Genomic DNA, 18888 nt, shown 5'->3' on the forward strand with positions numbered 1-18888 from the left:
ATGGTGGCCCAAAATGGCGACTTCACTGTAATTGGACCCCTGGTGTATGTAGATAAAAATGGCTTATTCTAAGGTAAAAAGAACAACGATTCATTATGTAAGGCCTTTATACACCACTGAAAACATAGTTATGTTTATTATACTGCATTTCTATTGATCGATCCTCATAAATATTACACATTGCACCTTTAAATTGAGATCATGATCTTTTAACAATTAATCGCGCAGCTCTAACCATAAATAACTGATGAGGAGTAATCTTACCAAACAAAAGATGGCAACTCCGCTTTGTGTAAATACGTTCAGGAAATTAAATAAACTTGACTTCAGTAGGAATTTAACGTCTTAATTTGTTCTGTAACTATTAACGCATTGAGCCTTATGTTAACTGATGAATGTGCTTGAAATAAAGGCGCTAACAAACGGGCTAAGATCAAATATTCAGATCTCAAGGATCAATGGATTACACATGACTCCAGTTCATAGTCAAATGAAACAAGAGACTATTCCAACCTCACCACATGGCATTGTCAACATGTTGTAAAGTCTTAAAGCAACCTGAATCACTGCATCAGGTGCTGACAACTTATTTACGTCACTGCAGCTCAAATCTCTCTGTGAAACAGGTGAATGAGTTTATGCGACTATTACGCATCTAGTCTGTGATGAATTGACTTGCAGCATTTGTGCACTGCCAAATGCTTACATTGTTTCCAGAGGCATGACTACACTTGATGTGTTTAAATATAGCATTGCATCATCCAGAAAAGTATCGTTTGTACTAACGTCTGTTGATAAATGAAATAGTGTATGAATAAATTATTAATGAATTAATCAAGTCTGTACTTGAGACTGTCAGTCTTTGACAGTCATGTCAAAGACTGACATTTCATTTAATGCATGTCAGTCTTTAAATGTGTTTATCTGTACTCATTGTTAATCTCTCGCTCAGTTATCACTGCATCAAGTGTTTTATTACAAGCATGTGTGATAAAGTGTTTTGAAGTACTTTTCTCATCTGTCCAATGGCAGAATGATTATAAAGCAGAGTTAGGAACTCCTGGAAAGGAACAAATCAGTTTCTAACTTGGTTTGCTTAAGCAGCTGCAAATGCATCATATTACAAATTGAAGGTGTAAAATGAACAGAAAATAGTTATTTTTCATACCACTTTTCAACCTTTACAGCTTGCCATCAATGATGAAAGAAAATAAATAAATAAACAAACAAAAAATGTACCTGTTCGTTGATGGAAGAGGAGGATCTGGCTTTCGTCCGGTATGAAAGTAAGTCCCAGATTTTATGCCAAAGATACGATGCCATAAAACACACACTACCAACAATCCACATGTCTCTGCCCTTGAAGAAGCAATACATTGCAAATGACTACTTGTTATTTCTTCTCATAGAACTGTTATGGGAAACTAGATGGCTAGGATAAGCATAGAACTTGGCGTTTGCAGTGCGAGGGTCTCCCTTAAATCAAAGCCTCCTTTTGTTTCAAATGCCTTTGCATTCTCCCTATCTTCTGTTACTACTGGAAGGAGCAAATGGACAAACCCTTCTGTCTCTAGTGACATGGGAGTGACAGGTGGAGAGATAAGGCTATTTGAATTGGGCTGCTCTCTTTTCACTCTCGCTCACCATCCTTGTGATATCTAAACAACTGTTATGCAATAAGCTCATGCTTGACAAGGAAGCCAGTTTCCCTACTTGACACACCAGTGCAGTTAAGTTGTGACTGGACTAAATAGAAAGTGCATATGAAGCGTCATATTTCAGCTCCTTCAACAGAAACACATTTTTATCATTCAAAATATATGCTCTCTCATTCATTCTGTGAACATCATATGCACTGAACACAGTTCTGTGTTTAGACACATGTCTGGGCATGGAATTTTAATGTCATAAAAATACAAATCATACATGGACATCCTTCAGGGTAAGCTATAATAAGTTGTGTTTGACTTTTGGTAATTTGTGGGCAACCCCTATTACATAACACACAATTCTTTCATATGATCCCAATTGGACTCTCAAATTAATCTCACGGATGGACCATCTGAAGCTTTTTGTACAAAGGTCTTAACTGAACATTAAAGGGTTAGTTCACCCAAAAAAGAAAATTCTGTCATTTCTTACTTACCCTCATGTCGTCCGATACCCATAAGACATTTGTTCATCTTCTGAACACAAATTAAGATAATTTTTGTTGAAATCTTATGGCTCAGAAAGGCCTCCATTGACACCAATGTCATTTCCTTCTCTCAAGACCCATAAAAGGCACTGAAGAGATTGTTACAAAGCCCAACTCACTACAGTGATTCTACACTGGTTCTTTGTTTTGAAATCTGTCCATCACTGGACACGTTTACATGCACATTCTTAAAGTCATTTATTTAATGACTCACCCTAATGTCGTTACACACCCGTAAGACCTCCGTTCATCTTTGGAACACAGTTTAAGATTTTATATTTAGTCCGAGAGCGTATGCAAGTGTATGCACACTATACTGTCCAAGTCCAGAAAGGTAGTCAAAGTAGTTAATCTGTGACATCAGTTGGTTAATTAGAATCTTTTGAAGCGTCGAATACACATTTTGATCCAAAAATAACAAAAACTATGACTTTATTCAGCATTGTCTTCTCTTCTGTTTGTTTTCAGTCCTCAAATAAAGATTCGAACGGTTATGAATCAGCGTGTTGACTCATGATTTGGATCACGTGTCAAACTGCTGAAATCAAGTGAACTTGGCGATCCGAATCATGAATCAATACGCTGATTCATAGCCATTGTAATCTTTATTTGAGGAGCCGACAATGAACATGGTCATGTAAACGCGGTAACCCGTTTTCTTTTGTCGGAGTAAGGTCAGAAACGGCGTAAGCATAAACCGGTCGGGACAGGCCGTTTTTTGCCTCTTACCCCGATTTCGCGCTGCATGTAAAAGCATTAACCTGCTTTCTGTCTGCTTTTTGAAGAGGGCATGTATGATAGGTGACAAAAACGCAAACTTAGAGCAGACAGAGCGAGCTAGCGTTTTGCATGAAATAAGGACATATATCACAAACGCACTCTTTTAAGACCCAGAAAGATGTAAAGATGTGTTCTCTTCTCATGCAGCAGAAGTAGAAGAGGTTCAGTCAAAACGTTGCATCTGTAACTGCATGAGGGATAATATAATGTATCTACGGATGCAGGGATGGGATTAGTGGAGGACCAGCAATGATAAGAAATACACATTGTATGAATTCGGGCTGTCCTAGACTCAGGGCCGGCGTTTGCTATAGGTGATCTAGGCGGTTGCCTAGGGCGACAATTAGGGGCGCGAGCGCGCTCTAGTGCCGCCCATTACTTCCCATTAAGCATAGAATCGGAACAAGCGAAATACAAAATAATGTTTATTAAACATGATCATCATAGGGCACCCCCTCAGCCAAACGTTTAATTACTTATCAACCTGATAATTAGATTGAATTGATGGTGATTATTGATTATTGGTTCAGGCGTTAGGTCAGGCAAGTGCTCATCTTGCGCGTTCATCAAAAATGAGGTGTCTAAACCCGCGGGTGCACAGGGACGGAAAAAGAGAAAGGAAGAAAGGAAGAAAGGAAGAAAATCGAAAGAAAGCCCGGTATAGAGGTTAGTTTTCTTATCTCAGCCAATAAGTTGTCAAACAAGATAAATTTACTTATCAATATTATTAACTAATATTAGTTTTATTAATATTATTAATATTGTCACTAAGCTATCACTTGGTAGTTTTCTACGTATTACTACGTATTGCAAACATAACTTCACTGACAATAATCTACAATAACCTATATGGATGTCATTTAAATATCAAAAGTTCAGTTCGTTATAAATATGGATAACTTATGCATGTTAGTTATGAAAAGTACAAATGCTCTCTACATGGGCGTCGGAAGAAAATAAAAAGTGGGGCCTCTCAGGTTTTTTTTTTTGACTGGAGTAACGATAGATGCCATATTATTTACATTAAACACAAATATGCTGTGGTTTACTTTAAGATTGATAAGGCCAGACAAAATTAAGGAAATCACCAAATTCTCTACTGTGGCTGTAGTGTAGTGGTAAGACGCATGTCATCAAGTTTGGCGCAAAACTCCATCTCGCCTAGCAACCAAAGAGCTACACTGTAAAAAAAAATTGGTTGGTTTTTGTTGGTTTAACTTAAAAAAGTAAGTAACCTGGTTGCCTTAAAAATTTGAGTTGATACAATGAAGGAAATTTGTTTAATAAATAGAAACTCAAAATATTTTTGTATCTGAACCACATAAAAAAATTGATAAATCATGAAAATAGCACTATTTGACACGTTTCACTGCGTCATCAGAAATAAAACACACACAATTACACAATATGCTTACAAAATCTTTTAATAATATTTTAATAAAGGTTGTCGAATCTCAAAAAATTGTCATTGTTTTAACTCAAAATTTCAATGAACTGAAAATTTTAAGGCAACCAGGTAACTTTTTTTCTAAATATTTTTTTTACAGTGTAGAGCCGGCCCTGCCTAGACTAAAGATGATCCATTGTGGTGATTTCTGTTGTCGTGGCCCCTAAAACAGTGTAGTGTTGTCAAAAGTACCCACAGCGATACCAAGTCGGTGCTGAAATTTTAAAAATGTGACACTCTGGCTGTGTCTCATTTCGTTAAATTTCGAAGGCTGCGTCCTCCGGAGGACATGTCCTGTGTAGGATGCAGTATACGGAGTGTCCTCAATCAGAATTAAGCGAGACGTCCTTCGTAGGACACACAGGCAGGAAGTATCACGTTGCTATGCCAACACATTCAGCCTCGTTGCGCTCTCACGCCAGTTTATATGAATGAAAATGATTTATAACTTGAAAATGACTATGAAATGTTTCTTGTCTTGACAGCAATGTACAGTTCTAAACGTTTAAAAAGCACTAAAGCATTGTAATCCTGTTGACCACAGCTATCTGTTTGAGGTAATAGAGCTTAAAAATCAAAACAAGCTTGAACTTACATTTTAAACACCACACCTACGCTCGCATGTATATCTGGCAGTGATGCAGCTATATATAACTGTTGTTAACGGCGACGCAAAGAATTGTGGGTTATCTCCAGCCGCGAAGGCTACACCTCAAGCACACTCCGGAATCCTGTGAAAGAAGGACACATTCGAAGGTCGCATTTGGAGTGTCCTACTCACTTTTTTTTAAATGAGACTGCCTTATGATGACGTATGCACCCTTTAAATGCGACCTCCAGAGGACGCAGCCTTCTGAAATGAGACACAGCTGAGAGTTGAGCAGAATCATAAAAAACTCTGACTGGCCATTAATATCACGCGCTCATCAAATATGTCTGTGATCGGCTACAATGACGTTTTTGAATGCAGGCGCCTATCAGCCTACTGGTCTGCTGGTCGATGCGTTGTCCTTTCAGATGTAGAAGTCAAAAAGATTTATAAAAAAAGACCAAGTCATCACAAAAGTGCGATTTTTAATTGTGCAGATGTTCAACAATGCAAGTTAATCTAACAATTATGTAAATTTCTATTATTAGCATTGCAGCCTCTTTAATATCTGTGTTGTGATTTGGCTTGTAATGCTCTTTGAAAATAAAACAAAACAATAAAACAACTGATCTAAACATTAATGAGTCTTTGTTTTCCATGTATTCACATTTAACATGTGCTTAATGTAAGTGTATTCATTTAAGTTGCACAACCTACTCCACTAGATGGCAGCCGAGTAACATGTGTTTTATCACTGTGGCCCTTTGAGAGAGAAACCTCAAACTATATGGTAATCAATACACCTGTTTGGACTGGCAGATGCTTGTGTCTGTATTTCTTATTGCATCAAAGCTAAACATTTTATAAGATTGAAAGCTTACTGTTAATAGTGCCATGCAGTTCTGTACAGCTACAGCTACACTTGTATGGAATTCAGAAGTTAAATCACATACTGTGTGTTTCAACTTTGATGTAAACAGTCTGACTTTTGCATAGTACCTGTTCGCCCTCGAGCTCAATATGTTTCCGCTCCCAGAAGCAGCGCATGGTCTCAACCCTCTCCAGATAGTGGAAAAAGGCCAGTTTTCCCAAACGTATGCTTTCAGAGCACTGTTGTACACCTTTCAGTCTGGCCTGCTTGAATCGAGGAGATTCGTCCGGAGTTTCTGTGTTTTTGAGCAGGGTCACTGGCCTCTCATGGCTTGGTTTCTTTTTAGGGCTAGATGCATAATACAAAAGGTTAAATTAATTACTCCATCAGTAAAATTCTGCAGCAGGAAGTAACCACACTGGTAACACTTTACAATAAGGGTGCACTAGCATGCATCAATTCAAGGTTAATTAATGCACAGATAATCATGAGTTAATGTATTACTAATGGTGAACTAACTCATTTATTAATGATTACTGCATCAGCAACTAATGGAGATTCTTCAAGATTAAAAGATTAAGTAATCATTAAATTGTTATTTGTTAAATGTGTCATAATGTATTAATTTCTTAATAACGTATTTTATCAACTAATAATGTAAATTAATGTGTTAATTACCACAAGGGGTCAAAGCCATGCAAATTCAACTTCCAGTTGTCTGCTTTAATTAATCATCATTTAGTAATGATTTATAAAGGTATCATTATGTTATGACTTTACTTTTTGGGGCACATGACTATTACTGTATATGAAAACAGTAATTGTACACTTTCTATTGAATACATTCAAGGCTGACAGCAAAGAGATGCAAGAGAAGCAAAGCAACACTTTTGGAACGGACGGACTTGTATTCAGTTTTTTAACGGCACCAAATTTTCTATTGTCACTGTTCCTAAACTGAATGTATGATGTTAGCTTACTGCATGATTTGTATTATTATCTTAGAACTGTATATTTCTGACATATGGACATTACTTATTAGACACAGATAACAGATCACACTAAATTGTTAGTGTAGACACATTTTCTGTATAGGTGCTTTAAAAAGATATAGGTATATTGTAGCTACTTGTAGCATTTGCTCGGTGGCTACAATATGAGACACTTTTTGCACACTGCAGTGAGCTAGAACGATATTAGCCATATGGTAAAACATGGTACTCGTGGTAAATCAAGAAAACAAGATTTAAATAATAAGACTGTGTTGAGCTATATAACAGTGATTCGTTTTCTGTTGATGAATGTATCAAAACAGTTGTTGCTCACCTGTCCAATAAAACATAATATATTAAAGCGTCTTTGGTGTTTTTATGGTTTCAACAAAATAAAACAGGAAATCGAGGGTCACACGGGTATGATGTCATTAGGAGAAGCACAGATTAAAATGTTTTATTTCCTGGTTAAAATGACTTATTTCTTCGGATCTAAACATTCTTGAAAACATTTGGGATAATGTAAGTAAAGTCAACAATAAATTGTTATTGTGGTTGTTGGATATATATATATTTTTTTTTTAAATCTCCAAAAATCTTACATATTGTACCTTTAAACTTGAGTTTTTTTTAAACACTTTATACTTTGCATGTGTAATAAAAAAAAAAAGTAGCCTATTTCTTATAGTCTAATGTCACGCTTGATATAGTTTTGTTTGACATCTTGCCATATGAAATACACTGATTTAAATATCACAGTATTTTTTTCCGGTAGCTAATCGGTCTACTACGTTTGTTCTTAATTCATTAAAAGTAAACTAAACTCGGTCGAATCGGACACCGTGCAGTGGATTTGTTTTGCTAATGAAGAGCGAGGTTCGAACTTGAAGTTCATTGTGGAACTCAACTTTCCTGTCAGAATCTCGCGAGACGAGATCACCTTTCTCCCGCGTCATAACCATAACCTCTCAGAAGAGCGCTCTTTCTGTACATGTGGGTGAATGTCAACAAGACGACACGACAGGTGATTTATACACCAGCGTCGGGAAATAAGCACAGGACTACAGCGTGGACATGGCGGATGATGCGTCAGATGGCATCGTAAAGTGTCCGGTTTGCGCGGGTGACTTTGAACCGGACAGAATTAATGCGCACTTGGATAAGTGTTTACAGAGCGATGTTCACCATCATCACACTGGACCACCCTCCAAAAAACCCCGCACTAATGCTACTGACACCCGGCCTTCAGCAGTGTTCTCCGTGTTTCAGACCAGACCTAAAGCGACTGAACAGAAACAGAAGCCCGCATCTTCGTTTTCATGTCCAGAGAGTACAGACAACTCCGTCAGTCCAGACATGAAGCCTGAGTGTCCAGAAGTACCAGCTGCATCTTCTCCAAGAGCCTTGAGGCTAAATAATGACAAACCTCTGGCAGAAGTCCTGAGACCCAGCACCCTGGAGGAGTATTTCGGCCAGAATAAGCTGATCGGAGAGCAGACCCTGCTGAGGTCCCTGCTACAGTCACAGGACGTCCCTTCTCTGATACTATGGGGGCCACCAGGCTGTGGAAAGGTTAATTAACATAATTGCACTATAGATACCTTACCTAGCCTTATAAAGTCAGTTATTTTCATGAAATATTGCAGTTATATATTATTTATCTGCACACATTATTAGTATTATTATTATTTGGTTTTATATCCTTTCATAATTATTCCCCTCCCACTTTCATGTCACTCACAAGATCATGGCAGAAGCAAAGACCAATCAATTCCCCATAGACAAACCATACTTGTTCCTGTCCCAGAAGCTTTTTTAATCAGGTATGTGTCACAATAGGGAACAAAGTCTTCAATGAACTTCAATGTAATGCTGACTTTAAAGGCACAATATGTAAGATTTTTGTGGATAGAAATATCCAAAAACCACTAGAACAATAGGTGTGTTTACATGGAGCACTGTAATCGGTTTAAAAGCCCAATCTGAATGAAAATGCTGCATATAATCAATCGGAATAAAAATGCCCAAACCGAATTAAATTGTAATTGGTTTAAGAGGGGTGGGATAAACCTTTTCATGAACCGATCAAACAAAAAATGTAACCATGTGAATGACCTGACCCGATTACTTTTCAGTGTAGGTCCTTATATGACGTGATACACAGTGCGCGCCTTCACCACTGACCGCGCTCACACGCAGGCTATAATGTTGAGTAGGGGTGTTCGATTCCAGGTTTTTTGGAGTCGACTCTGATTCCCGACTCCCACTATGGGAGTCTATGGAATCGACTCCTCGACTCCATTTACTTCACATCAAAACAGGGTAAGAAATCAGAAAAAAATAGCTGTTGTTACATATTTAAGTTATTTCCCACTGACACAAGGTCCTAAAATCCTCTTATTAAAACCGCACACTTTTAGCGTGTCCATCCAAATTAGTCCAATTTAACGATGACTTTAGTGGCTGTCATGTTTCTGTATCTATTGCCAATAATTGTACATAGGAAAAGTCACGAAAAAAGATGTGATTGTCGAGTGATGGCGCTAAACGCACATGATTATTGTCTTAAAAGGTAAGTTAAATATGCTAGCCTATACATAAAAAATATGCACACTATTGATGAGTTTCTTCTTGATGTCAGATTTTTTATGATTAATGGTTATAGTTTATTGATGTTAACCATGGAAAACCAAATCTATATTTATTGCAATAATATATACAATCAATTAAACTAAAGCTAGCATGGAGGAAGCCTATAATTACAAACTAAAGTCGCTGTGATTGTTTTCTATTTCTAAAGTTAGCACTCAAATGTGTGTGACAAGTTTCTGCGACAGCTCTCTGATGCGGTGTATCACGTCAGTGTATTACCTCGCGGGCTGCGGCTCGCTTAATTCATTCCTTGCTTAGTGCACGCAACTGCCATGCACTTTAGATGAGAGATTCAGTAAACAATCAGTAAACAAGTGAGTTCGGACACAGCAACAGAGTCGACACCTAGAGTTGATTCCTATTCATAGTCGAGGAATCGACTCTTTTGGAGTCGACTCCCCATCACTAATGTTGAGAGGAAAGTTATTTTTCTGAGGGGTAAACTTTTTATTTTGTTAGTAGTTATGAAGATAATGTTGGCATAATGACACAGACATAACCCGGCTACATCCTCTCATCTTGACAGTGTTTGTCCCAGGCACTTTTTACTTCAACTGCGCCTGAGAGAAGAATTTATTTTTTCGGAGATGATTACACTTTACAATAAATAAATAGCTTTTATAAAACCGTATAATTCCTGGTGGCCGTTGAGAGTTGCTATGGCATCCGAAAACAGCATCAAAGTTTTGATGCGGCAGACAAACTGCTCTGTGATGATTGCGATTGAAAGTCAGCACATCTAAACCCCAGATCGGTATAGATAACGTCTCATGTATACTGTCCACTAAATCTTTCAATCGAGATGACAAAGACGTGTGCATGTAAACGTGGCTAGTGTTATATTTTGTTGACTTGTGAACTGACATTATCCCAAAGGTTTCCAAGAATGTTTTAATCCGGAGAAATAAGCAATTTTACCAGAACACAGGCCGTGTCCATGTGTCGTCTATCAATGACATCATACCCGTGTTACCCTCGAGTTCTGTTTTTATTTTGTAGAAACCATGGGAACACCAAATATGCTTTTATATAATAGGCATTGTGTTGTTTTAGACAAGGGAACAACTGTTTGGAGACCTTTATCGTCAGAAAACAAATTATTGTGCAGTAATACAGCATTTCTCTGTCATACAATATGTTTTAACATGAATTGCAGGCCATTTAGCAACACAAGCCATCCAGCGTTAATTAATACGATATTCTAATATCGATCTAGCTTAGTGCAGTGTGCAACAAGTGTCTCATAGCATCCACAGAAAGAATGCACAGAGTAACGTTATAACATAATTTTCAACACACTCAATTGTATGTACTGCTGTGTTACTACACATATGCATGAAGTGGACGTGGTGACTGTGGCATAAAAGTTCTGCTGCTGTCTAATTAATAAAACATATAATCAAGTATAATGCGTTTCAAAAGTCCTCAACTCTGGTCCCATAGTCTCCAGATATAGAATTAATAAATGCATACATCAAACTGGTTGTTTACTTCGTTTACCCTCAGGCTAATTTTAATAGTTTGGAAAATATATCAAATGGTGAAAGAAATGTAATTTTTAGCTAAACTATTCTTTAAGACTCAACATCATGTCATTCCAAACCTGTAAGGATTTATTTCTTCTGTGGAACCAGAAAGAAAACTTTTCCCTGGAATTTTATAAGAATGATTTTGTACACGAGACTTGCGAAATACTGCCTCAGTGATTCAGTTAGCATTCAGTTATTAATTTTTTTCAAAGGCCTTGGTGCTTCATTTTGCATACTGTGTTTGTTATAGTTTCATGTAGCCAGACCTTCAGGCTGAAAGGAGAAGGTCTGGACTCCATCGCAGCTTTCATTGGCCAAGGACCGTCCATAGGCCGCCTGACTGACATTTTGTTCCGCGGCATGTTTAGGGGTGTAAGGCTACTTGATTATGGAAAAAAATCATAATCACGATTATTTTGGTCAATTATTAGTGGGTGTCTGATATGATACGTCTTATTTAATTAGTTTAATTTCACGATTTGAGTTCATTTAAATGTTGGTGAAATTTCATATTTATCAATACTTCAACAAAATTAATACTAGGTTAATTATGTAAAAAAACAATAATGTAAATTATAAAAATAATGTAAAAAATAATTAACTAGGTTAATAATTAAAAAAGTCCTCAAAACCGTTGCACAAGACATTAAGTAAACAATCAGTAATACAATAAGATCTGACAAAAGTACAAAAGAAATTTGTTACAAAACAAATCAAATATAAAAAGTTACAAATATACAGTGCTTTAGGTTTTTCAGGAAGATAAACTAACAGATCAGTTATAGCCTACAACAAAAATTGAATGAAGTAATCAAATGTAAAATAAAACTACTGTATAGAGTAAATATACAGTCTGTAAATATATAGACTAATCCTTATTAGAACTACAGTTTATTCATTCAAGAGCAGTGAGTAATTTTATCTTTGTTTTTTGTTGGTGTAGCAGGTTTATTAGGCTGCTGTCACTTTTAAGAGCTAATGAACAGACCCAATATACTGTTACACATGCGCTCTTCTCAGTGTTTACATTTACTTAAGACATAATCTGTAGGCCTGTCACGATAACAAATTTTGCTGGACGATAAATTGGCCAAGAAATTATTGCGATAAACGATAATATTGTCGTTCTGAGACCATTTTCATTTAAAATAATGTTATTGGCATAAAAATGCAGGTACACCTTTTCAAAGATCAATAAACTTTAATTTCTAAAGACTATTTAACACTAAAAATGGAAAACATTTTAAATAACCACAATAAATTAACAAAACAACCAAAAACAATAAAAGCATGGACTCTCAGTCTGTTTAAAAAATGCATTTAAATAAGTACCAAAAACAATAAATAAAATTGATGAAAACTGCAACGGATGATTGTGTTTTAGGAGCATATTAGGGGCGGCACGGTTCACAAAACCCACGGCTCAGTACGTATCATGGTTTTAGGGTCACGGTTTTCCGTTCTGTACGGTTCTTGTTGTTTTTTTTAATCCAGAAATGTACTTCAGCATATGATAAATTAATTATCCACAATTTAGGATACAGTATTAAAAAATGTTATATCATAGCCTAATCATGCACAAACTGAACTGAGGGTGCGCAAAAATTACATCGACACGGAGTGCGCAAGACCCCATTTTGCTTGGCATTGTGCACGTCAAATTTCGTAACTTTGCGTGTGGCTCCGCAACCGAAGAGCCATGAGTTCCAGACGAATCTGCTGGCCGAGAATGAAGTCTCATCATGGCGCACCCGGTCTGCGCTTTGAGTATAAACACCTCCCCAAACGGACGAGGCACGCGCAGTCAAAAAACAAAAAACAAAAAAGCATGCAAATGGCAATTATCGTGGCCGGAAAAATTATCAAGCTCATTTTTTTTATTGTGCGATTAATTGATTTATCGACTATCGCAACAGGCCTAATAATCCACCTAGGGAAAGGTATCTCTTTTGTGACTTAATGTGCTTTTAATCACGTCCTGCAGTTTAGCAACAGTAGACTAGGGCTGTCACTTTTTATTCGATATTTGAAAATGCATTCGAACATGACATGAAATATCGTAATCGAACTAGAGTTACATGGAGCACTGTAATCAGTTTAAAGGGCCAAATAAAAATGCTCCATATAAACGCCTCAATTGGAATAAAAATGCCCAAACCGAATAAAATTGTAATCGGTTTGAGAGGGGTGGGATAAACCTTTTCATGAACCGATTAAATGAAAAATTTCACCATGTAAATGACCTGACTCGATTTCTTTTGAGTGTGCGTCCTTATATGACATGATGTACAGCACGCCTTCACTACTGAAGAAGGTGTGCTGCACTTACACCAGGCTATAATGTTGACGAGAAGAAAGTAAACTTTTTATTTCGTAAGAAGTTATGAAGATAATGTTGACATAATGACAGTGTACATAGCCTGGCTACACCCTCTCATCTTGAAAGCGTTTGTCCCATGCAGGCACTTTTTATTTCACTTTTATAAACCTGTACAAGTCCTGGCAGCAGTTGAGAGTTGTTATTTTTATTTCAAACAAATTATTATTTCCTGCGTTATAAGCACGGAGCTCACAGTAAAATTTTGCACAATAGGAGCTGAAATTCAGTTCCTGAAACTAACAATACTTGCCGTCCTTGTATCCATACAATATCACCACACAAAATATGCTGTATCGGAATGATTTCTAGAAGAAAATGCAGCTTTATCAATAATAACAAAGAGCTACAGTGCCTTGCGAAAGTATTCGGCCCCCTTGAACTTTTGCCACATTTCAGGCTTCAAACATAGAGATATAAAACTGTAATTTTTTGTGAAGAATCAACAACAAGTGGGACACAATCATGAAGTGGAACGAAATTTATTGGATATTTCAAACTTTTTAAACAAATCAAAAATTGGGCGTGCAAAATTATTCGGCCCCCTTAATTTAATACTTTGTAGCGCCACCTTTTGCTGCGAGCAGTAAGTCACTTGGGATATGTCTCTATCAGTTTTGCACATCGAGAGACTGAGATTTTTGCCCATTCCTCCTTGCAGAACAGCTCGAGCTCAGTGGGGTTGGATGGAGAGTGTTTGTGAACAGCAGTTTTCAGTTCTTTCCACAGATTCTCGATTGGATTCAGGTCTGGACTTTGACTTGGCCATTTTTACACCTGGATATGTTTATTTTTTAACCATTCCGTTGTAGATTTTGCTTTATGTTTTTAATCATTGTCTTGTTGGAAGACACATCTCCGTCCCAGGTCTTTTGCAGACTCCATCAGGTTTTCTTCCAGAATGGTCCTGTATTTGGCTCCATCCATCTTCCCATCAATTTTAACCATCTTCCCTGTCCCTGCTGAAGAAAAGCAGGCCCAAACCATGATGCTGCCACCACCATGTTTGACAGTGGGGATGGTGTGTTCAGGGTGATGAGCTGTGTTGCTTTTACGCCAAACATAACATTTTGCATTGTTGCCAAAAAGTTCAATTTTGGTTTCATCTGACCAGAGCACCTTCTTCCACATGTTTGGTGTGTCTCCCAGGTGGGTTGTGGCAAACTTTAAACAACACTTTTAATAGATATCTTTAAGAAATGGCTTTCTTTTTGCCTCTCTTCCATAAAGGCCAGATTTGTGCAGTATACGGCTGATTGTTGTCCTATGGACAGAGTCTCCCACCTCAGCTGTAGATCTCTGCAGTTCATCCAGAGTGATCATGGGCCTCTTGGCTGCATTTCTGATCAGTCTTCTTCTTGTATGAGCTAAAAGTTAAGATGGATGGCCAGCTCTCTGCACTGAAAATGGACCTCTGAGACGATCACAGTGCAGGTGCATTTACACACTTGATTACACACAGGTGGATTCCATTTATCATCATTAGTCATTTAGGTCAACATTGGATCATTCAGAGATCCTCACAGAACTTCTGGAGAGAGTTTGCTGCACTGAAAGTAAAGGGGCCGAATAATTTTGCACGCCGAATTTTTCAGTTTTTGATTTGTTAAAAAAGTTTAAAATATCCAATAAATTTTGTTCCACTTCATGATTGTGTCCCACTTGTTGATGATTCTTCACAAAAAATTACAGTTTTATATATTTGTTTGAAGCCTGAAATGTGGCAAAAGGTCGCAAAGTTCAAGGGGGCCAAATACTTTCGCAAGGCACTGTATATTTCCATTATAGTTAGGAAATAAATCATTTATGCGTGTTCATATTTTGGCCTTAATAGACCATTTAAAGTCTTCTGTACAGTGAAAATGTGTTCTTTGTAGACGGTTGACATGAGTACTATTATTAAAGGGATAGTTCACACAAAATCAAAATTAAAAAATGCTGGTAGCAAGACAGTTGACATCAATTGTTTGTTTTTTTTAACATTCTTTAAACTCTCTTATTTTGTGTTCAACAGAAGAAAGAAACTCATGAGGGTGAGTAAATTATGTCAATTTTAATTTTTGGGTAAACTATCCCTTCAAGATTATAATAACTGATTTTGGTTGAAAGTAGTGGTAGCTAGAACTGTTCTAAAGTGACTTGTTAAGCAGTGTGAAAAGGGTCAGATTAGCTGTTGACAGGTGCTTTGGAACGAATAATGTCACTTGGGGTCATTAAGGGAACTTACTATTTTAAAAAGATAGTGGTAGTAGGACAGGATGATCGCCATGTTGCCCCTCCATCTTGAATGTACATTAGCCAAAGAGGGACATAACCATAAATTTAGGCTTCGCCTTTCGCGTTTTAACACTCGATGGCACCGTGTCAAATGTGAAGAGGGGGATTGCCATGTTAATCTTGGACTAAATCGGCCACCGTAGGAGTTAAAACGAAAACAGAATTGAGAGGAACAGAAACTATTATTCACTGGATGTTAATATACCTTTTCACCATTAGATAGGGGAAAATATCACAGTGTAGCTTTAATGCATTACAGTAATGAGAATTTAATGTGATTTTATATTTATTTGTGATTCTCTCTGTTATAATCTTGCCGTTGATGTCGAGATGTAATCTTTTCAGTGTAGACTAGAATCGTATATTTGATTGCTGTGATGGATAGTTCACTTTGTGATGTGTAATGGAAAACTAACTTGGTCAGAAACAGAGACCTTCCTGAGTATCTGGCTTCACTCATTTATTTTTGGTATTTTATAGATTGTCACATGGATCTACAGCAGAGCAGTATCACGTGTTTGGGGGGCCTGGTCCCCTCTAGTTGAGTTCACTCATGTCACATTTTTTCAGATTGAAGTGATAAGTTATAAACAACAAACATGTATTGAAGTTTCAAAGCGATCACATTTGATGTTGAGCCAAAAAAACAATAATGAGAAGATCCCATGTTGTTGTTTCAGACCACCTTGGCCCATATTATTGCCAGTTCCATTAAGAAGAAAGGAACAGGACGCTTTGTGACTCTCTCGGCCACCAGTGCGTCAACCAGTGATGTGCGTGAGGTTATCAAACAGGCCCAGAATGAGCTTCGTCTGTGCAAGAGAAAGACTATTCTGTTCATCGACGAGATACATCGCTTCAACAAATCCCAGCAGGTCAGTTACACTACATTAGAGGCACAGTGAGCCAAAGTATTTTGACGCTAAAGTCACAGAATTTCTAATATTGTGTCGTAAATGAAGACAAGTCCTAAAAAACATACATAAATGGAACATGTTTACGGTTAGTGTGTTTCTCCACATTTGAGTAGAACTGACCCCATAAAAAAAATATTAAAAAATACAGCTGATTCTTGTAGCATTTTGGACACAGACACTTGTGTTTGATGTTTTTGCGCGCAACTTTGGTCTCCAAATACTTTTTACAACCACTGTACGTCAATAAATGTTTTTTTTAGATGTATTACATAGGTGCAGCTGGCACAGCATGTTTATTTGTGTATACCAGGCAGCCAGTACAGTTTATCCTTAACAACAGCACCAGTGGCCTTTAAATACACCCATAATTATATTTGTTAATGCTGCAGACAATAGGCCAGGCAAGGGGATACCAAAAAAGAAAGACACAAACAGTGAGGAAAATAAGTATACACCCTGCTATTTTGCAAGTTCTCCCCTTAGAAATCATGAAGGGGTCTGAAATTGTCAAATTGTCATCATAGGTGCAGGTCCACATGGAGAAACATGGAGTTTCAGCTCCCTCCAAAGATTCTCTATTGGGTTTAGGTCTGGAGACTGGCTAGACCACGCCAGAACCTTGATAGGCCCCGGTCATCCTCTCCTTAATACAGTGCAGTCGCCCTGTCCAATGTGCGGAAAAACACCCCCAAAGCATGATGCTACCACCCCCATACTTTACAGTAGGGATGGTGTTCTTGGGATGGTACTCATCATTCTTCTTCCTTCAAACACATTTGGTGGAATATTTACCAAAAAGTTATATTTTGGTCTCATCTGACCACATGACTTTCTCCCATGACTCCTCTGGATCATCCAAATGGTCATTGGCAAACTTAAGACGGGCCTGGACATGTGCTGGTTTAAGCAGGGGAACCTTCCATGCCATGCCTGATTTCAAACCATGATGTCTTAGTGTATTAACAACAGTAACCTTGGAAACCATGGTCCCAGCTCTTTTCAGGTCATTGACCAGCTCCTCCCATGTAGTTCTGGGCTGATTTCTCACCTTTCTTAGGATTATCAGCCTTGTGGAGGTATGCAATTTTGTCTTTAGTGTCTTTGGACAGCTCTTTGGACTTGGCCATGTTAGTAGTTGGATTCTTACTGATTAAATTGGGTGGACAGGTGTCTTTACGCAGGTAACGACCTCAAACAGGTGCATCTAATTTAGGATAATAAATGGAGTGGAGGTGGACATTTTAAAGGCAGACTAACAGATCTTTGAGGGTCAGAATTCTAGCTGATAGACAGGTGTTCAAATACTTATTTGCAGCTGTATCATACAAATAGGCATGTGCCGATTTTCGGTAATTTGATTTATCACTATAATGAATATGCACAATATTGTTATCGTGGGCACTTCAAAATATCGTAAATAATAATTTATTAACAATTATTAATTTTTTTATAATAATAATAATAATAGATTTTATTCATAATGCACTTTTCATTCAGAAGAATCTCAAAGTGCAACAAAGGGAAAAAATAACAAAAAAAATGAATATCAAGTAAAAATATAGAATACTACAAACAATCAACCAACACAGAAAACTGAACAGAAACAGAGCTGATGGTGAACAGAAAACAGAGCTGATGGTGGAAGTCTCTGTAAGCTCCAGTACACTCGGGTCCACTCGATGTTTTACATTTCTCCCAGCGGCAGTGTCCTGATGACGTCGTCGAGGCATGACAGCTGGAGACCAGATGATGGGTCTTAATGATGATTCAGACGATGGGGATTGCCGCAGCACCATGCAAGAGACAGATAAAGTTTTCCGGACACTTCTGTGGACACACCGGGGTCGACGCAGATGTCCAAGCCGCTCCACAGCAGCAATGCAAGACGGAGCAGCGGCGCAGCCGAGAAGCGGAACATCCCAACATCATGCCGGACGCTGAAGACGCTGGCCCGGTGCAAACTTCAGCCAGCATGCAGCTCAAGCCCGAGGGAAACCACCAGTGAGCAGCCGACACCCAGAACAGCCGCAGCGAGCAACATCAAATGTCCTTCAAACCAAAACCAACCGCAGCAATTCAAGCATAAACATCAGAGAAGCAGTGGAAAATGGTGAATTGACGAACAACGTCCTCTCAATGGCTGCCAGCAATCAGCAACAATCCTAATTGTAGCTCTGACTGTTAGACTAGTCACAAACATAATAAAATACAATCTAAATCTGATAGTACAGTAACATGATTTGTGGGTGGAGAAGCGGCG

General features: G+C 37.8%; 2 protein-coding genes across 2 annotated transcripts in view; one reads left to right on the forward strand and one right to left on the reverse strand.

The window, feature by feature from the left end:
- The window catches only part of mylk4a (myosin light chain kinase family, member 4a), a 38731-nt gene extending 36970 nt beyond the window's left edge, over positions 1-1761 (reverse strand). The window contains exon 1 of the mRNA XM_067452206.1: positions 1240-1761. Coding sequence (XP_067308307.1) covers positions 1240-1377 — 138 coding nt within the window. The 5' untranslated portion in view covers positions 1378-1761. The remainder of the gene's footprint in view (positions 1-1239) is intronic.
- A 6030-nt stretch (positions 1762-7791) lies between these two features.
- Positions 7792-18888, forward strand: part of wrnip1 (WRN helicase interacting protein 1) — a 29633-nt gene continuing 18536 nt past the window's right edge. The window contains exons 1-2 of the mRNA XM_067452209.1: positions 7792-8448; positions 16392-16586. Of these exons, the coding sequence (XP_067308310.1) occupies positions 7951-8448; positions 16392-16586 (693 nt within the window). The 5' untranslated portion in view covers positions 7792-7950. The remainder of the gene's footprint in view (positions 8449-16391; positions 16587-18888) is intronic.

Source organism: Pseudorasbora parva, chromosome 9, assembly GCF_024679245.1.
Source record: "Pseudorasbora parva isolate DD20220531a chromosome 9, ASM2467924v1, whole genome shotgun sequence".
Classification (NCBI taxonomy): domain Eukaryota; kingdom Metazoa; phylum Chordata; class Actinopteri; order Cypriniformes; family Gobionidae; genus Pseudorasbora; species Pseudorasbora parva.